The 20,098-nt window shown below is 33.4% G+C and overlaps 3 protein-coding genes across 4 annotated transcripts; all 3 read right to left on the minus strand.

Annotated features, from left to right (window-relative positions):
- Positions 1 to 899: 899 nt before the first annotated feature.
- LOC123224384 lies at positions 900 to 3,038 on the minus strand. The gene has a single exon (XM_044648023.1). The coding sequence runs from the start codon at positions 2,809 to 2,811 to the stop codon at positions 1,156 to 1,158; it is 1,656 nt and encodes a 551-aa protein (XP_044503958.1). The 5' UTR covers positions 2,812 to 3,038; the 3' UTR covers positions 900 to 1,155.
- Positions 3,039 to 10,273: 7,235 nt separating this feature from the next.
- LOC123223307 lies at positions 10,274 to 12,249 on the minus strand. The gene is made up of 2 exons (XM_044646447.1): positions 10,826 to 12,249; positions 10,274 to 10,604 (listed from the first exon to the last, which is right to left on the minus strand). Exon 1 carries the CDS (start codon positions 11,856 to 11,858, stop codon positions 10,890 to 10,892), a length of 969 nt encoding a protein of 322 aa, XP_044502382.1. The 5' UTR covers positions 11,859 to 12,249; the 3' UTR covers positions 10,274 to 10,604; positions 10,826 to 10,889.
- A 446-nt stretch (positions 12,250 to 12,695) lies between these two features.
- On the minus strand, positions 12,696 to 17,789 carry LOC123223304 (sialyltransferase-like protein 2). 2 transcript variants are annotated; one of them, XM_044646444.1, is made up of 12 exons: positions 17,552 to 17,789; positions 17,391 to 17,461; positions 16,844 to 16,933; positions 16,639 to 16,716; positions 16,434 to 16,534; positions 16,009 to 16,201; positions 15,828 to 15,918; positions 15,688 to 15,752; positions 14,404 to 14,558; positions 14,216 to 14,297; positions 13,825 to 13,934; positions 12,696 to 13,244 (listed from the first exon to the last, which is right to left on the minus strand). In XM_044646444.1, the coding sequence occupies exons 1-12, from the start codon at positions 17,637 to 17,639 to the stop codon at positions 13,049 to 13,051; spliced, it is 1,320 nt and encodes a 439-aa protein (XP_044502379.1). In that variant the 5' UTR covers positions 17,640 to 17,789; the 3' UTR covers positions 12,696 to 13,048. The 2 variants fall into 2 exon arrangements, with proteins under 2 accessions (XP_044502379.1, XP_044502380.1); XM_044646445.1 differs by lacking the exon at positions 16,844 to 16,933.
- Between the last annotated feature and the right edge of the window lie 2,309 nt (positions 17,790 to 20,098).

Genomic DNA, 20,098 nt, shown 5'->3' on the forward strand with positions numbered 1-20,098 from the left:
GAGACTGAACCGTGCAGTAGTTATTTTGGGCAAACTAAATAGTAGTAGGTCCCTGATCGTTAGGTGGCAGCCATCAGAAATGCGGATATCTGCAACCAAATGCACATGCAGAGGGAGATTTGCACATGCCTAGAACCATAAAATTTTAGATCTCTTCAATAATGTATATATGTATCCCACCAAACCTGTCTAAAATAATTGCGAGAGTCTCAATCACTACCCATGTAGGGAAACAAACAATATTAATATAATGGAGTTTAATTATATGGTACTGAGAGTATTGACACTAGAAAATGTGGGCAGGGGAAGAGAATTTAATTTATTATCTGTTTAGGTAACTATTAATTCCACAGAGAAGTTTGTTTGAGGATTCTAACTGGCAATTCTCACATCCTTTAACAAATAAGCGAACTCCTGCACAACGAATATGATCACGTAGTCTGAGATTTATGATTCACAATCATGGCAAAGGTTAATCAAGCTAGAGATGAAATGGCCTAAATTTATCAGCAGAATTCCCCAAAAATCATCCCAGATGAGGTATCAGATACTAGCTATTCCTCCTCCTGCACTCGGTAATAACGGATTAAATCATTCGGTGGCTTTAGGAATAGTTCAAGTCATCTTCAGGTGACCTCCATCCTGAATTGGGAAACAATAGAATAAATCTTCCTACACAGAAGAAAGAAATAGCCAGGAATGTTTTCCATTTTACAAGTTCCATAAAACCAAAGAATTGGATAGGAAATTATCTGCAAGATTAATAAAGTGCACTATTAACAATAAATCACACTATGCATTTGACATGGAGATCTCACAATATCCCTCGTATGGTAGAAAACAAGAAGTAGAAGTACAGGCTCGAGATTATGTATAACTATTTATCACCTAAGTCTGGGTTAAAACAAGAATCTCAATTCAATTAGATCACTAAACCAAGATTATGTCTCCACATAAAAGGTATTCATTGGCAATTTGACTAGCAGCATTTACTACCACACAAATTAAAAAGCAATATGGACAAAAATGAACAAGTAATGAAAAAACAAGAAACCAAAGTAAACACAACTATCATAATCATGGATCCATGAATTATCCTTGTTTTTTTTTTTTTTCCATAATGCTAGCACTACAAGTTGAAGATCTATTCAATTTTCACGGCCGAGCAAAAACACCCCAAATTTTAGCACGTCCAAGACTTTCCAAAAGCTTCTTAGCCCCTTCAATATCCAGTTCAACAAGTTTCTGCAAGTGTACGCAAGCACCTGCAGCAACCATTTGTTTTCGACACTTGCTAGAATGAAGAAGAGCAGCCAGTATAGCAACAGGGTATTTCTTATCTAAATTCTGAATCAAAGGATCCAACAACTGAACTACACTCACAATCCCTCTCTCATCCTTGCGAAGAGCTCTTCTATTACCTGCATACAACACAAGCGTTGACAAAGCTTTTGCTGAAGCTTCTTTCTCTTCCACGGCTTTACCATCTACCATCTTAATCAGAGGTACAGTGCACCCACATTCACCCAGTTCTTTCCTTATCTTAGAACTAATCCCCATCTCATAAACAGCTTGAGCAGCCGCAATTCTCACACCTAAAACCCCACAATTCAATGCATTCACAAGCCTAACAACAAACCCATCAGAAACCAAAACTTCAGCAATGGGATGACAAGAAGACAGATGTCTTACCAACTCGACAGCCACTTGAAGACTCCTCACATTAGCAACTGAATCCCAGTAATTCTTCAAAGACTCGAGCCCTCCTTCTTTAACAATCAAAAGCTTCAAATTTTCATCATCGGAGATCAAATTACACAAACACCCAAATGCATTTTCTTGAGCAATTGCAGTCCCAGAAGCTGCAAGGCAAAGAAGCACCCCAAAAGCATTCTCCTCAATAAAATTATCCATTATTTCACTAACCCCAGCAAGATTCCTCAAAACCCCAGCTGCGAAAGCCTGTGAACCCGGCGTGCCAGCTTGACAAATCTCTAATAAACAAGAAATTCCACCTCTACATCCAATTGCTCTGGCATTTTCTTTGGAAGAACTCAAAGCTTGTAAAGCTACACAAGCCCTTTCTTTTGCAAACCCACTTCCCGATTCAAGGACACGAAGTAACTGATTTAACAGCAACAAACCTTCAGCACTCAACACGTGTTTGCTACTATCAACCATCGAAATCCTAGAAACCGCAGAAACGGTTTTCTCTTTCATTTCTAAGGAGCTTGAGTCCAATAACTTAACAAGAACAGGTACCACGCCTTGATCCACTGCTATCATCACATTCTTATCATCTTCTTGAAAAATTGCCAAAAGTGAGTCCATTGCCAAGTTCTTCGACTCGGTGGTACCAATTTGCAACCGAGTTATCAAGTTCCTCAACTCAGCTCTCACAACCTCCCTCTTCGAAGCAGAACCGGACAAAATGGCACCATCTTGCAGAACGCCGCTTTTAATCAAAACTTCGCCGTCTTTGACGTGACGATCTAATTTGGCCAAAACAGAGTCAATATCACTCTGAGTCTTGAGCTTGCCTTCGGTTAAATTAACGCTTTGACATTTCCCGGCGACGGAAACGCAGTCGTTGAGAGTGTGAGAAACGGAGTATAGGTGATCGACACAGAGTGGATTTGAGGTGGCTGTTGAGAAGTCTTTGAAATCCTGAAGTTGAGTTTGGAGATCGAGGAGTTTTGTTTTGATGATAGCCCATTTACCTCTAAAGTTGTTAATGAGTGGAATTTGGTCAAGCAAGGAACAGACGAGGTGCGTCGAGAGAGTGATAGGGTCGGTTTCTGTTTGTTTCATGGCGGTAAACACCGGCAAAATTTTGTTGGCTGAAAATCAGAATGTGTTGATTGATTGATATTGAAATAAAAGTGATTATTGGAAAGAGGAAAAACTTTAGGGTTTAGAATTAAATGGGCTAGAGATGGAAGTAGAAAGAGGTGAAAACGCAGAAAAAATAGACGGAGACTGGAAGATGGATGAGAATTGAGTCTCAAACGCAGCTTATGAGCGTGGTCGCCGTCCCATTCTGTGCTACCGCTAGTTGATTATCTATCTAAATTATGGTAATAATTTAAAAAAAATAATATTCAGGCTTATGTCAGGTAAGATGTAAGTTTTTTCTGTTTCTTAAGGGGCAAAGGGCTTATTTCCACTCAGTGTTCACCTTTTTTATTTTTTCAATTTTCGATTATTATTTCTCCGTTAATTTTTAAAAACCTATTTATAAATAATTAGATATATTAATTTTAAAAATAAAATTATTATTTTATTAATATTATTAAAAATAAATTAAAATTTTATTTTTTATCTTTAAATCTAAAAAATTAATAATTTTTTCTTAAATGAAGTTTTAAAATATAACTTTTTGTTAGGTTTTATTCTTCATTTTTCAATGATATCTTTCTCTCGAGACTTTCTTTTTCTCAAATGGTTTTTCTCTTTTTATCTCTTCCTTCAATTATCATCCAAACTGAAAAGATTTATACGACAAGAAAAAGTTTTCATCTTTTTTTGAAAAGACAAAAACTCTTTTAAGATGAAACAACACTTTTGTGGGAAACTATAGAATACCGATTAGAGAGATAGAAAGAAAAAAAATTGTTAAACAGAGAAAAAAATGTTGAAAAGATATGTTATAGTACATGATGTCAAAAATGACATCAAAAAAAAAAAAACTAAACCCTAAAAAAAGTTCTTTTTTAATTGATTTTTAAATTTAAAAAATAAAATAAAAATTTAAAATTAATAAATTTGATAAACATTAACCCTTTCCTCATAAAATATAAAATATAAATTGTCTGAATAATAACAGAGATTTTTTGTCACCCCTCTGCCGCAGCATGCAGATGACACGTCAAACTACACAAAAACGTCTTCCTCTACTTAAATTAGAAAGTTGTATTGTAATAATTATAAACTAACTGTTGTACTTTGTACTCGTACCATATTTTATCAAATTATCAAGTCATGGTCTTGGCTTGGTCACAAACTGGGCGTGCCTGCTGGCAAAGCTTTGGAACTTGGTAGGAAACATCGTCAACGCGTGGTCCCCGTTCCACTCCTCCTTAATTGGGCCGTGCTTAACACCTTTAAAAAACGAGCGTAAGAAAGGGTGAGTTGGTAAAATGTGTGGAGAGGTGGGTCCATCCTTTTTCAATAATAATAAGGTTTTCTTTATGGGAGAAGTGACAGGTTAGATTGCGATAAATACCTATCTCCAGCGAGTCCACCATGTTTATAGCCGTCGGATACAGGTGGGTTTTAGACCAATGATTTGATATTGGATACATGATTGTGTTTCTTGTTTTCAGGCCTCGTTACGTTACAGTGGAACGAGTGGTACGAGATTGTTTTGACGTCAAACACAAAACTCGGGGCAATATAGTCCACTCAAATAGTAAAATACACTTTTTCTTTCTTTGCCTCTATTCATGCCACCACCTCACAAGTTGTGGGGTAGTTTGGGAAATAATCTCTTGTCGCTCTCACTAAATAATTAATTTGGGTAGGTCGATTTTTAATAATTTTGTATCCCAATTTTCTTAATAATAATTATTATTATATTTATCACAAAATACTGATATTTTGTTAAAGTATATTATTAAAATTTTCCTGCATTATTTTGTTAATTGAATGATGGAGTGGTCAATGAATTACAGAATGGTGGACCATTTCAATTTGTAGCAAAAATTGAAGGGAAACTTTGGTTATTTATAAGATCCATGGCAATAATTCATTTGATTTTTGTTTGTGGTTGATGTGCTTGATATCATTTTCATGTAAGTTGACCTTATTTTAATTTCATCAGCAGATGGAGACAAATGATCTGATCTGATCAGATGCCTGAGAGAATATGCAAAATTATTTAAAGTAAAAACATTTTCTTTCCATATAATTGTATTCCATGCTTGTTCATTGGAGACACAGAATGGGGCAAAAATGTAGTTTTAAAACTAATAGATGTTGAAAAAGTCTAGGGGAAAGTTAGGATCATAATTAAGAGCTTTTGCCTTGGAAGGAATTTACACAACTGAATTGAATAAAACTGATGACTGAACTGGGCCTGCAGCTGCCCAGATACTAGATAGATGGAGGTCCATGTGAACCCACGGAGACTGGCCTGGTTTTTTTTTGGCAATGTTTTTAAAACAGGAGCAAAAGGCAACCCAGTTACTTTCTTGGTTTACGGTTTGATTGATTCAATCGATTCAATCAACCAATTTAATATATTTTATATTATTATATATTTGTTAAATAATATCAAATATTTAACATATTTTTTATACAAAAACCATATAAAGTTCATTAGAAGCAACTCTCTTTATCACAAATTTTTTTTTTTTAAGTTCATCATAAGTCTAAAGCAAAAAATTGTTTGATCTATAAACAAATCGTAAAACTATGTCTTTATAATTGTTTGTTTGAAATTCACAAAAAGTTATTATGAAAAAGCTTGAAAGATGAAGTATAAACAAAGAAAAAATTAAGTTGAATTTTGTGATTTCCAATCAATAGAAGGATAAGGTATCCTTTGTGGTAAAATGGGAGAAAGATAAGGTTTGGATTGGTTTTACTAGTTCAACAGTTTTAACTGGGTTTGATCGAGTTTATAATAAATTTGTTAATTCATAATTGATTCAATTAGTGTAATCTAATTTAAAATTAGTAGTTTTTTGTAATCTCATATTTTTAATGGAGGGGACTAAAGTAACAAAAAATAATCATAGACGATAGGTTAAGTACACTATTCCATTTTAATGATCTATACTAGAAATCTTATTATTCCATTAGTGGAAGAACCAAAAGCATAAAGTTAAATGTAAGTGAAGGAATGTGGGGTGTTGCTAGCTTTATTATTAAAGAAGGTTGGAATATGAAGGCTGAAAGGAATTTCCCTACCATTAATACTAATAAGAAAATTAATAATATATGGTTGAAAACATGATGTGAATGTGACATTGATATTGATACTGAGACTTATAAAAAGTCACCCATGAGGACAAAAGTAAAATAAATAAAGGCATTGACATAATTATCTCTTGAAGTGGGCAAATGGCATTAGTTGCTTTTGGTATCTAGAACAATTGAACCAGCTTTCAATTCTTAAAAAGATGGCTGGTCAACAACCATTTAAACTCAACTTTGTTGAATGAATTCTGGTTCGTGTTGATTGTTCCTTTTTGTGTTTGGTCAAACATTATTCTTTACAACGGTGAAAAAATGTTTTAACACGTGTTTACTACTTAACTTGTGCTATAAAAATTTTATTTTATTTGTTATTTTTCTGATTAGCATGAATTCATCACAAGAGTGTAATCTTATAATATTGCCGGAGATGATTTTCAACCCATTTTAGTTTGATTTTTCATATGGCTAGAGGATTATTTCTCATTCAAGTTTCAGTATAATCTCAAGAATATATTTACAATATTTCAAAAGCTTAAACATTTATTTATGAGTTAATTTTTATTATAATTTTCTGTTAAAAATAATGATAAAATTGTTATTTTATTATTAAATTTTAAAACCCTAAAAATTTATATTATTTTTTCTTTGATTTGGAAAACTAACAAATTTATCTAAAGATTAAGTTTTAAAAAATTTACTTTTCCTGTTATTTCTAAGTTTCATCTTTGGTGGTTTAGAGAATCCAATCATCAACTTTTTCTATAAAAGGATAACCTTTCGTTATTTAAATCTGAACGATGCTTAATCATCACTTGTAGTGGTGGGTGGTTGTCTTTAGTAGTCAAATTTGAAAGATAAGTAGAAAACGTCAATCATCAATCAGAATGGTGATAATTGTAGAAGAGAAACAAATATCAAAAATGAAATATTAACTTTTTAAATTTTAAATAAAAATAAAATTATTAACTTTTAAAACATAAAAAAGAAGAATGATATTAACTTTTAACATTTTAAGATTTAATAATAATTTTATATTTATTTTTATTTATAATTAAAAATCTTAATGATAATTTTTAAACTACGACATATTTTTCAAAAATAGGTTGAAACTTAAGTGCCACATAATCTTTTTTGGCCTTCTTATATCAAATCAAACTTTAATTTATGATAAAGCTGATTGGCCAGGAGTTGTGTGCATTGGAATTCCAACTTCAACACTTGCACAGAATGGAAGAATGGAGAATAATTCGATAAGACATATTTGTATTGATGAATATAGAAATCGTTGTCAGCCTTTGAAATAGTGAGAAATTAGGTCAAATGAACTGATTCAGTGCAAGTTGCCCCGTGGACTCTCCGAGAGGCTACTAAGCCACTGTACTTGGAAAAAAAATTCCCCTCTTTTTCTCCTTTAACTAACATTTTGACCTCATAATGATATCGATATATATATATAATTATTAATTTCTTTCCGTGAAAACTGCGGAAGAAGCTTCATGATTGTTGAAAACTAAAATCTTACTCATAATAAAATTAATATAAATAAAATAAATGATTAATTTTATATAATATAAATTTTAATATATATTTATAAATTTGATATATTTTTTATATAATATCAAAATACAAATTAAATAACAGATTGATATGATATTAGAGCACAAACCAAATGATAACCTCATAATTTAAAGTGTTTCTGATACAAATGATAACACATCTATCCAAAAATAGATTCAATCGAACGGTGAGTTTAATAGTCTAAAATATTTCGAAATATAAGTGACAACGTACTCGTCTAAAAAAAGACTCAACCGAATGATAAACTTAATAGCATATGATGATTATACTTGGAAAAGGATGATAAAGACTAAAATTTCACATATAATAAATAAGAGATTGGATTTTAACATAAACTAATTAATTTTACGTAATATAAGTTTCGATTTTCATGCTTATAGGTTTAATATGTATGCTGACAATACTCATGGATATTGTTGGTCCCTTTTTCACGAGAATATATTCTGTATGCTGTGAGCATGTATATGTTCACTGATGAATAAATATTCTCATTGGTACAATTATAAATAAATAGATATTAATCGAGACTTTAATTTCTAGCTGAAGAGAGCTAAATTAATTTGCGGTATACAAATGGAATCTGATATTCTCATTAAAAGTCAATAATATCTGCAGGGTTGGTTATAAATACATGTTTGGCAATGCAGAAATATCACAGCTAGAACTTGTCCAATTTAAAGAGGAAGAGAGGTCTTGTATGAAGATGAAGAGTTTGTTGATGTTGCCTGCTAGCCAAGGATGACTTGCCTAAATGATCATACTCAAGGGTTTGAAATGCAAAAAGAGCCCTTTTGTCTTCTATTTTTTTGGGCAAGCATCCTGGGCTAGCTGACTAGCTCTTATCTTTCATGCTAGACCGACATCTCTTCCATTACATGACAAGCCAAAACAGCCAAACCATTTGATCCAAGAGGTTGGTCAAGTGCTATTCTACATTATTTTCAATACTCAAAAGACATACATATATGGTTACTATACTGTAATGCATATTTGGGTGCTTTTATTAAATGATTTTATTTGGATATTTGTTTTCTTGTGATTCTCAGGCTGTGACTGACACACATGCTGGTTTTCAAGTTTTTCACACATTGGGGAGCAGATATATGGGTCTTGTAAGTGATAATATCCAGCTTGTTTATTCAAGTCGGTCTTTTATTGTCTACCTGTAAGGGCTCAAAATTAGCTGCACTACTTGACGATGGGTTATACTGGTGGATACTTTTTTGGTAGCGTTATATGTATAAATAATATGTACAGTTTTATACACAAATAATTGTCACTATATGATTGAATTATTTTAAATTATAAATAATACAACACCCAATCACATAATGACATATTATTATTTATATACAAAATTATACATATAATTTTATCATTCTTTTTTTTATCTCGTGTGAACATTTTTGAAGGAAAAAACATCTTAACGCCCAACATAACTTCTGAAAATATCTATTACAATAGGAGTTCATTTTCGCATTGCCGGCTAAATTTTGTTGTCTTGATAATTTGATTTGTGTCCCATATATCGAAGACCTAATTTGATCACAAGTAATTAGAAAAGCCCAATATTATGTGTACACATTTATAAATATATAATTGAATACACAAATAGTGTTATTATATGATTGAATGTTATTTTATTTTTAATTCTAAATCACTCAATCATATAATGACACGTCATTTATGTACTCAAATATGCATACACATTATTTTATTGCTCGTATTAGCCTATACATTATACATTATACATTCCCAGGAACAATGGAAATGGTTCACTTTACTGCACATCAATCTCTGTTCTCACTAAACAGGCCCAAACAACTCATGCAATCCCATTTGCCTTGGAACATTCATTTTCCCACATCCCTCTCCTATTGAGATTGACTGAACCAGAATAACCACATTCATATTGACAAGAGTTAAAACAGTAATATATCTTTTCTTCTAATAAATTCAAAAAACTAGACTAATAAATGAACATAGGTACATTCAAACCACCTAGAATATCTAGCATCAGATTACCAGGAACCCAGTGCACACTTCAAAATGTTACTACTTTCAGGTTCAAAGGGAAAATTTTCCATGTCCACTACTCTACACATAAGTTAGAGAAACTAAAGTCATACTGAGTACTAATTTTCTTAAAAGAAGAGTCACCAAGGCAAATAAGTTGATAAGAGATACCACAAGCCTTCAATAGCTACACAATATTTTGCATATTGAATCATCATGTCATGAATTTTCCACAACCAAATGGATTATATATTTTCTTTTGATGATAACCTATTCTCCTTCAAAGCAAATATCATATGCAGTTATCAAAAGATTTAAATGGAAAAGCAGGAAATATATTTGGGTTCACATTTCTCTGCATCTTCAAACCTCACAAATTCAATAATCCTTCTTCCAGGAAGATGATCAGGAAAACTGACAATAGAATCTTGGCAAATTTAAGCATTTTGATGGCCATTCCAAAGCTTTCCTATATTATCAGTGTTGACTGCTAACAAAGTTCAAGTTCCAAGTTTGGTGAGATGGGATCCACTATATGCTACTAAATTTAGTTGATGATAATTTCCAAAAGTATAGTGCCACCAAAATTGGAACCTTAGTATCATAGAACATCTAAGATGTGTTTCTCAATGCCAAAAAAGAGCAACACAAAACATCTTCTTCTTCATACATATTCTCTCCCGAATAAGCACAGAATTCTAAATATTATAGGCATGTAACTCTTAATTGAAGTGCAGATAATAATATTACATGCGCCTCCTGAACAAAAATTCAAGCATAAAAAAATTAAATGATATATTCATTAACCGTCAAAAAACCACTGCTTCCATGGTGACCACAGAATTGCAGGCTAACTACGTTGATTAACTTTCATAATCAGAGCACAGGGATGCCACACAATATTGAAGGCTTCAATTAAACTAGAAGTTCTCTTATGAATGAGAAAAAGAATTATCTAACTTGAATAAGTTAGTTCTCCAACAACACTTCATTTCACAGTTGGAAAAAATGATAAAGGAAAATACTTGAATTGGCTCCCTTTCTTAAGCATGCTCCTATTTCTCATTCTCCCCGAAAATCACATGAAACTAGATAAATTCCCGATATTAGACCAAACTGATAAGCATTCATAACCAAAACTACTTTAGCAAAGCCATCATAATACTATAAATTTTTCCTGGATTAAAACATATATAGAGTACAATTAAAACCACTAAGAAATAAGCCTACTAATGCAAAAAAACTACTACTAGAACCACATTTAAAAAAAAACTAAAAACCTCAAAGTGGTTCAGACATTGCACTGCACCTTACATTGCCATGGCTGACAACCAAGTATTCCCTCAAATACTACAATCCCACCAACCAAAACTTCATGAAAATCCTTTTCCCAGCTTCTGTATTGCACAATACATCTTCCGCCTCGACCCCACAGCATTTATTCCCATATCCTTTAAATCCTCCAACGTCAACATTGGCAACACCTCATCATCTACCTCATGTATCTCAAAAACTGGCGCATATCTCCCCAACCCTAAACTATTCAACCAAATCCTCACTCCATCTTCACTCCCACCCCTATTCCAATCCCTTACATCATTATCAGACGGCCCAGACAGCTCCATCCCATCATTGACTTCCCTATTACCCCTAACGATTCCTCTCCTATTGTAATAAGGAACCTCCCCTTCATGCCCATCAACAGCTAAATTCTCAAGAGAATGAACAGGGCTGTGCTCTTTTAAAGGACTCTCCGAGTTTTCCATATCAAAGCCACGGTACCCATCTTCCATATCATCTCCTCCGCTATGTTTTTCATCTCCTTCAAAGTGGTTATTAACATGGCTGTTGATGTTGTTATTGTTAATTTTATCCCCTAGGGTTTCATTGTTTTTTAAAATCCAATTAGACCTAACCCTCTTCGCAGATCCTCGTTTCTTGGAATCCTTTACTTTCCAGCTCCCAATTGCAATACTATCAAGATTTTCATCTAGGGTTTCAGTCAATTCACCAGAATTCGCGCTAAAATTGGGTACAGCTCGAGTCTTTGAAGACTTACTTGCCTCTCTTTTGTGATCGGGAGCAGTCATATGGTGGTGCTTGAATTGTTTAGTGGAGCTAGCGACAGTAGTTGTGGTGGCGCCAACGGCGGTTCTTCTTATGTGCGAGTCGTACGGTTGGTGATGATGGAGGTCACCACCAATATCACCTAATCTGACGCTCGGCCTTCGCTGACGCTTTGAACCAACGGTTTCAGATGAGGATACCAACATGGTTCCAGCTCCTCCTACTCCTCCCCCTGCTACGACACCGTTTAATTGACCCTCCGTCGGCTCCCCCATTTAAAGAAATAGAAAGTAGAAATACGTTCCCTTCTCAGATTTATCTTTGTCACTTTGTCTGTTAACCTAACTTTAAAATTAAACCCTAGGTTTTCGTGAGTACATGTAACATATTAAAACAAAAGGCAAAAACAAGGACTTCCTTTGTTTCTGAGAAAAGAAAAAGGAAACAGTTCGAGTTGAGCTGAGTCACGTCCGAGCTATTAGTAAATAGAGCGGAAGTAAAACAAAGGCCTCAAAATTATAATTATTATTAAGGCTATCAATTGACATGCATTGTGGTCCTTCAATTCAGAACTATGACCACAAATTGAATTTTCATTTCCATTTCTTCAATTTTATTTCTGCAAAAAAAGCTATTGCCATGCCCCCACTACTCATACATGCTAATAATACGAAGGCCTGTCTGACCGTCTGATTTTATTCTCAAATCGGGTTTTAAGATATGAAAATATCAGAATCGGAATCAGTCCAAAATTCTTTCTCTTGTAAGTGTTGTCTCTTTTATTTTTGAAAAATGTTTTTCAACCACCCAAATACCAATCCCCGTTTATAGTTTCGAATGACTCCGTGGAAAACGCCAACCAAAAAAGAACAAAGATACGAAAAGACAAATATGTTGAATAAAAAAACATGTCTGGTCTGAATTTATGCACATTGGCAAATGCATATTATCTGAAGTAGTTTGGGGAGAACTTTTACAAGACACTTGAAAAAGGCTCTTTAGTCCTTAGTATACATGCTTCCTTCTCTTTAATATTGTGCAAGTTTATTTTCAGTAGCAAAATATTCCAGTATCAATCAAAGATAAAATTGAAGGCTAGTAGAAAGCATAACTTGGTCAGACACAAAAGCGAATTGAATATCTTAAGCATGGATTTCAACAACCGTTTTCATAACAATTTTGTACATTAATTTGGGTTAGTCCTGCCACTCATAAAGAACAATGGAGCTACACTTGATTTTCAATGAAGTTTTATCTTTTACCTATATGTTCCTCATTGACCACGGCAAACTGGATCCGCAAAAATTGAAGGGGAGCATGAAAAACTTAAACTTTTGAACTGAAAATAATCTGCAGCAGCCTTTTGATATCTGTTAACTTGTGTTTAGGTCTGTAATGATATAAATCTTCACAATTTTGTGCAGCTGGCTCATCTTGAAGAAGAATAACTCCACTTGCCTCAGATTCAATTGGCTGCCATCAAGCAAAGTTGACCATGCACAGGGCTGTGCTGTAAAGGGTACATGTTTGTGCCTTTCACAAATTTTTGATGATTAATGGCAGCCTTTCTGAGACTTGAAATCAGTATAGGCTTTTGCTTAACATGCTTCTTTATTAATAAACAAGCACTCAGAGGGTCTTCAGACCCTGCACCAACCATTCTACATGCAATAAAAGTAACATTTAGAGCATGTCCAAGAAGTAAATAAATCCTACTTATAATGCTCTGCAGAGCTAGAAGAGTTTCTTAAATTTCAGATAATCTAACACATATTTAATCAATTAGAGATTTTCGATACAGTATAAATCAAGGTGGGCAAAGCTTGCCATTCCGGTCAACAGGGATAATTTTCTCTGTTCCACTTTCATCCATTTGTTGATTTCTATTAAAGATTAAATGATTGATATAATCAATTTACTCAAACTGAAACTGTTCCACACAACCTAAAACAAGGCCAACTGACTTAAGTCATGTAAACAATAAACAGGAAGCTTGACTATTTGGGTCCTATCAGAGGTCTCCTATCCCATTAAGTTACTATTTTTTCCCTTTATTTATTATTATTATTATTATTTTAAAGGAACAAAATTTAGAAAGCACCTATATTATGGAGGCTCATTGTTTCCAGAACCTAAAATTTGCAAGTAAGAAACTTAAACATTAGTCAAGAAATTAGTTAGAATTACATTTTTGACCAAGGGATAAGAATTGGTTGATACAAATAAATAAAGATGACTTACCTCAACAATTTTTCTGATGCTACTTGAGCAGCTCTAATGGCTCTGCGGCTTGGTACCCACTTCACAACACGGTTAGGATCAGCACGCATGGGGGAATGGATTTTGATAAGCTTCATAAGAAAAGAGTAAAAGATAGTTTGCTAGTTAGTAAGAAATGAGATTAAACTTATATATAAAGGAAGCCCTATGTTCTGTGTTTCCCAACTATTCCACAATATATCAAAAAGCAGTGCCTCATTGTAATGCACAATTACAACATTTGCCTAAGTACTCCCTTGTAACAGTATATATCAAAGACTTCCTCTTGAACAAACTTCCGGATTTAGAAAAACTGAACTTATATAAAAGCTACATTATGTGAGAAAGAAAAAGAGGGATGTTCAAGACTTACACCCAAACACTCCATCATCTGGTAGTAAGCCCTACCATGCAAAGGAGTATGACCCTGTCGAGATTCTGAGAAATACCTTGTCCTGCATGAAAATCACAAAGTGCCTTGCTCAGATAAACAGATAAATCTATAAATCTGAGAGACATAAAATTTGATGGGACAAATTGTTGATAAGAACATCTATATACCATTCCTTATATCCTGGATCCACAGTGAAACCATACATATCTACTGAATCACATATAGAGAGAGCAAACTCAAGAGCCTTGAGCCCAGTTCCCTTTGCTGCTGAACCAAAGGATGCACCTAGCATGAGATATACAGGATTTTTAATAGGAATTTCCTGCAGTAGAGAAAAACATATTTGAAAGAATTAAAAACAAAAAGGCTTGGAGGGAAACAAAAAGAACTGCTTTGAGCCTCTAACCATCGGAAGGCTTGAATTTTGAAGGTGAAAACAATAGTGTTTTTGAAGGCGTATGTGGACCACCACCAAACAGATTAATACAAGAATACATCATGATTGACAATCATAAATTCCAAAAACATAGAATGTGATTGACAGTCAACACACAGAAGTTCAATGAGCAATGCCAAGGAGCTGTGGTAGAAACATACAATAATGAGAAGGTACAGAAATTGGTCACATTTATAAACATTATGAACACTCATAAAAGAGGAGTCCAAGATGAGGAGATGAATATATAAATAAAAGAAGAGGGCAATCAAAAACAAATAAATTTTCAAAACTCGAGCACAATGTTTTAACAAATATGGTTTAAATTTTAGCCGTTCCACACACATGAAGCACCAGTTTGTCAAGAGAAAACAATCCTACAGAAAGAGGCTACATGAGAACATGATAGAGGCCTGATTACCAAAGTGTATTTTCGTAGGCCCAAAAAGAGCAGAGAGGAAGTTGGCCCAGAGAAGGAAGGAGGAGATGATCCAAAGAAGTTCTCAGCTGAGGATTCAAAGATTAACAGTATGGAGGGCAACCTGGGGATTAAAGAAGCTGGTCTGAAACAGAATGATCCTGGCCATTCAGTTGGTACACATGGCAGCTTATGAGTTGGCAGAGGAGAGGATTCTGTTAGGGAAACTCATCATTTTATATGGCAGCAGAGAAAGAGAGGGGGTCGGCTTTTGTTTTCTGAAATTGTGTTACTAATGTTTTGTTAGTGAAGTGGGAGAGGGCTGGCTCTCAAATTCCAGTACTGATAGTGTCTATTTCCTTGTTAGTTTGTTTGTTCCAGTTTGAGTTGTCTAAACACCTGGTGTGAGCACTTGCCATTGTTAATGAATGAATGGGATGGACTGCATTTTCCTATTTTATTTAAATTGAGTTCATAAAATCCAGATTGAATGTTGAATATTGAAGCTGTGTAAACTGCAGTTTCCATTTCTTTCTACCAATTTCTAATAGGAGAGATTGCAGCTTGAGCAGGTACGCAACAGAACAACATACTTACCCGTATCATCTTGCTCATGTTGTCATGAATAGTGGTTTTAACAATCAGGACCTCCTTCCTTGTTTCTGCAGAAATCAAAATTTTAGTGTGCATTTAGTCATATCCAGTGAGTCTAATAAGAAGTTGGCTGGTGCTCATACCATCTAACTCCACTACTTTATCAAGAGCTTTAGCAGATCCCCTATTAAGAAGACGAAATGTACTTTTCTTGCCCACATAGTCTGTATAGTTCTGTGAAAAACAAATAAGAAAAGAGCAAGAAAATGTACTAGTACAGGGATAAATAGCAGAATTTGGCATCCAATAAAGATGTAGACTAACCTGGATGGGGGCCCCATTTTCTCTAATAACAGCATCATAACCATCTATCTCCTTACCAAACCTTGTTTTCAAAAGATCTCCTGAGTTACCAATAACAGCACAACGGCCAAACTGCTGGGGAAGATATGGTGGTGTTTCAGGGAGTACCAGAGAAAGTTTCTCCATGCATAAAGTTTTATTCTGACAGTGGTTACTACAATAAAATACAAACCACATCAAACTACATGTGGCCAACTTGCAAATATCAATTCATCAAGATCCACAATGAAACTTATGGTGTATTGAGTCGGGTAATACAATTCTATTGAGTTCATACGAGAACATTTTATCTCTATGAGTGATCCTAAACGAAGGCAGCCTATTGATTTTTCAGTATCTCCAAAGCTAAAAAGACAGGAATCTTACTTCACTAGCAAAATACTTACAGATGTACTCCTTTATTAATCCTACGCCATGCATATTCCTCCCAGCCATTTGGCAAAGCATCGATGTACTCCTTAGTGAGAATTGTGGTACTGTTACGGACCTAGGTAACCAACTCACTGAATAATAAATCAATTGTAAAAATAATACAAATGAAAAGCAAGAACATAAAATGGATAACCTTTAAACAGGTGCAACACTACTCACTCGTTCCCACGTAGCTACAGCTTCACAAAGATTAAAGTCAAACGATAAACCTTCAAGTTCCCCGGTTTTAGGATCTCTCTGTATATTTATAAAAAACCAAGTAATAATCCATCCTTGTACAGAAACATATGCAATAAGATGTTTTATTAAAATAATGTACCCATTAACAAAAATGTTAGCAATAAATCTGTACAGAAGTACATACCCATTTGGGGACAGTATCACTGGGAAACTTAATTGTTACATGGCAAGAATCTTTACCACTCACAGCTTGTAAACCTAATCCATTTGCACTCTGCCCCCTCACAAAAGACGTCACATAAACCACTTTTAAGACAAAATATTACACTTTCTCTGTACTACAAAAGATAGATAGATATATAAATACACACACACACAAAAAAAAAAAAAACTACACGTACTTATTTTGAGTACACAAATGAGTGTACATTTGATGTATGTCATTAAGTGATTTGGTGGTTTTTAATTAGAGATAAAGTAACACTTAATCACATGATAACATATCATGTGTGCTCAAAAATGGGTACGTATAGTATTGCTCGTGTGTGTGTATATATGTATAAACATTTGAGCATGATATCAACATCTTTATAAGCATAATAACCGCAAAATTAGATCGAAGACAACTACATGAAGATTCATAAACCCATATCGACTGGCTCAGATGCCAGCAACGCAACAGTTAAGAAAATATTGCATAGCCATAAAAAATATTTGGACCACAAACTAACCACACACTTCTGGAAACCACTCTGTAGAGACTCCAATGCTTCATAATCTTCATCTGAAATCCTATTATAATCTACACCGCAATATATCAAAATAAAAATACAAACCCACAAAATAGAACACATCAAAATAAACAAGTAAAAAGCAGAAAGAGAGCGCATACATAAAGTAGAAACTCCAGTGATGTAGATGAGTATGGCAGCGAATCCAGATGCTAACGCGACCAAAAACCCCAATTGCAGTAGCCTCATCTAATGCAATTCCTTCTTTATTTTGATTATAAAGAATGGCTTCTCAATCAAACGTAGTCGATTAACAATCAAAGCTGAATGCCTCTGGATCGGGGGAACAGCAGAGAACATTTTCTTTTCCTTTTTTAAGTGAGATCTTGGATTGAATTGGGAAGACAACCTAGCTCATGGACCGAAGGCCCAACTAAGCCCAAACAAAAATTGAGTTTCGTCAATATTGTTTTTCAAATCGATTGATTAATTGATAATAATTTAGAAAAATGGTTTGGGTTGTGAGGTATTCTAAGAACAGAGAACAACGGATAATTATCTTAAAAATTATATTTATTAAAATTCTAAAATTTATCATATACATCATATTATGTTATCATTTAAAAAAAAAATTATATTAATAATATATATATTATATTATATAATATATTTACTATATCGTATAACTTTTAAATACATCTTAAAAAATACATTAATTTTAATTTATCTCGTATAGTATTATAAAATATTAATAATTATTATCGTAATAAGAATTATTCCTCTATTAATAAGTTTATTAAAGTAATTTCAATATATGAAAGCAAGCATCCCAAAATTTCCAAAAAAATGATCGGGGTTAGAGAAGGAGAAGGACAAAAAGTAGATAACGTCAAACAAGTGGTGGCAATTAAGAACCCTAGTCCATTTGTTTGAGTACAGCTCATGCCCTTCGGTAATTAAGAAAAAGAGAGGAAGACGCCACCACTATTAAATCAATATCAGCTTGTTACGCTTGTCTTTTCTTCCATCTATTTGACAAAAGAGACAAGCCAATTCAGTGGAGAAGAGAGGTCTTCCCATGCGGGGTTGCTCGCCCCCGCCATGCTTTATTGAACCATGGTGGAGCCCCATCCCATTGGCTGTTACCAAAGCCTGCACCGCCCAGCCATCTGGTCCCGCTTAATTCGATATCGTAATAAATAATCTCCCTATTATCTTCTGGCTGAAGGAACAGAGTAATTAAGCAAAAGATGGTGTAAAATTTTTTAAGTTGATGAAGTTTTTATTCATTTGACTCTTTAATATTGTTTTTTGGAATCCTTAAGGACTATTTTCTACCCAAATTTTGATGTGTTTCTAAAATTACATTTATAGGATTTAAAAACTTTAAAGTCTTATCCATAATCTAATCAAGATTAAAATTTTATGTTAAAGGTAAGAGTAAAATAATTATTTTACTAACAATATTAAAGAAATATAAAATTCATTACATTTTTCTTTATAAGTTTTAAAAATTAATAACTTCACCCCTTCTAAAATTTTATAACATTGAAAAGTAATATTTTCCTCTCTCAAAACTTATAATTTATTTTTTTACCCTCTCTAGTTACCGACGATGATACTTTTACTTGAGAACACATTGGTCACCATCTCTCACCCCCCTTAGCATTCAGATGGATCAACGAAATTTCATCGATTCGTTTAGAATCAATGAAGATAACTCTTCCTCTTGTCAAAGAGATAGTGGTTGGTATGTGGGTTCAAGAATCGTCTCCAGTGGCTGGAGAGTGTAAGAAAATAAATCATAGGTTTTTGAGGAAAAAATGTTACTTTTTTAAATTATAAAATTTTAAATATAATTGAAGTTATTAATTTTTAAAATCTAAAAAAAAAACTTAATAAAATTTATATTTTTTAATATTATTGATAAAATAACGATTTTACTTTTAATTCTAACAAAATTTTTTAAGAAAAGTTAATTAATGTATGGGATTTTAGATTTTTTAAATTTTATAAATATATATTTATTTTGGCATTAAAAGTTGATGGGAAATAGTCCTTTGGCTTTTTTGGAATATTAGGTTAGGTTCAAACAACCGGAGACATGACAGCGAAGTGCTTTCTGTTGTCTTCTTGATGTTTCCGGAAGAAGCAGGCCTACTGTGATCCATTATGTCAGTTAATCTCTATACGATAAGAGGGATGAAGTTTATTTAGAAGGTTACCCCAGAGCACAATCCATTCAGAATTGTACATATTTCATGGTCAAATCGGGAAAAAGTAGTCCAGTCCCATGTGTATTATGCTTGTTCAAATACTACTTTAAGAAGATGGAGGGTACTGTTCTACTGGGAAATGCCAAAACAGCATAGAAATTAGAATTCAAACTTTGATAAAAGACAAACAAAATGAAACAGATATTTGGATTTGTTCAGCTTATTAATTACCACCACTGAAATGTTCTGTCTTGTAAGAATATTTATTAATGGTGACCTTCGTCTGGGCCCTCAAAAGTAGTTAAATTTGCTGAGAACACTGAGAAATAAATGTATTTGAAAGGTTACTTCCCACCAAAGTTTTTAAAACCATATTTAGAAGATTTAAAAAATTAATAGTTTCATATTTATTTAAAATTTTAATTATGATTAAAAATAAAATTATTATTTAATAAAAAATAAATTTTTATTATGTTTTTCTTTTTTAATTTA

Source organism: Mangifera indica, chromosome 8, assembly GCF_011075055.1.
Source record: "Mangifera indica cultivar Alphonso chromosome 8, CATAS_Mindica_2.1, whole genome shotgun sequence".
Taxonomy (NCBI): Eukaryota; Viridiplantae; Streptophyta; class Magnoliopsida; order Sapindales; family Anacardiaceae; genus Mangifera; species Mangifera indica.

Coding starts and splice junctions, on each gene's coding strand:
- LOC123223307 (XM_044646447.1), bottom strand. CDS start 11,858: ATGGGGGAGCCGACGGAGGGTCAATTAAACGGTGTCGTAGCAGGGGGA.
- LOC123223304 (XM_044646444.1), bottom strand. CDS start 17,639: ATGAGGCTACTGCAATTGGGGTTTTTGGTCGCGTTAGCATCTGGATTC. Junction 16,202..16,433: donor ATTAATAAAGGAGTACATCT/GTAAGTATTTTG, acceptor ATTTTATTGTAG/TAACCACTGTCAGAATAAAA. Junction 14,298..14,403: donor GATCCAGGATATAAGGAATG/GTATATAGATGT, acceptor ATTTTCATGCAG/GACAAGGTATTTCTCAGAAT.
- LOC123224384 (XM_044648023.1), bottom strand. CDS start 2,811: ATGAAACAAACAGAAACCGACCCTATCACTCTCTCGACGCACCTCGTC.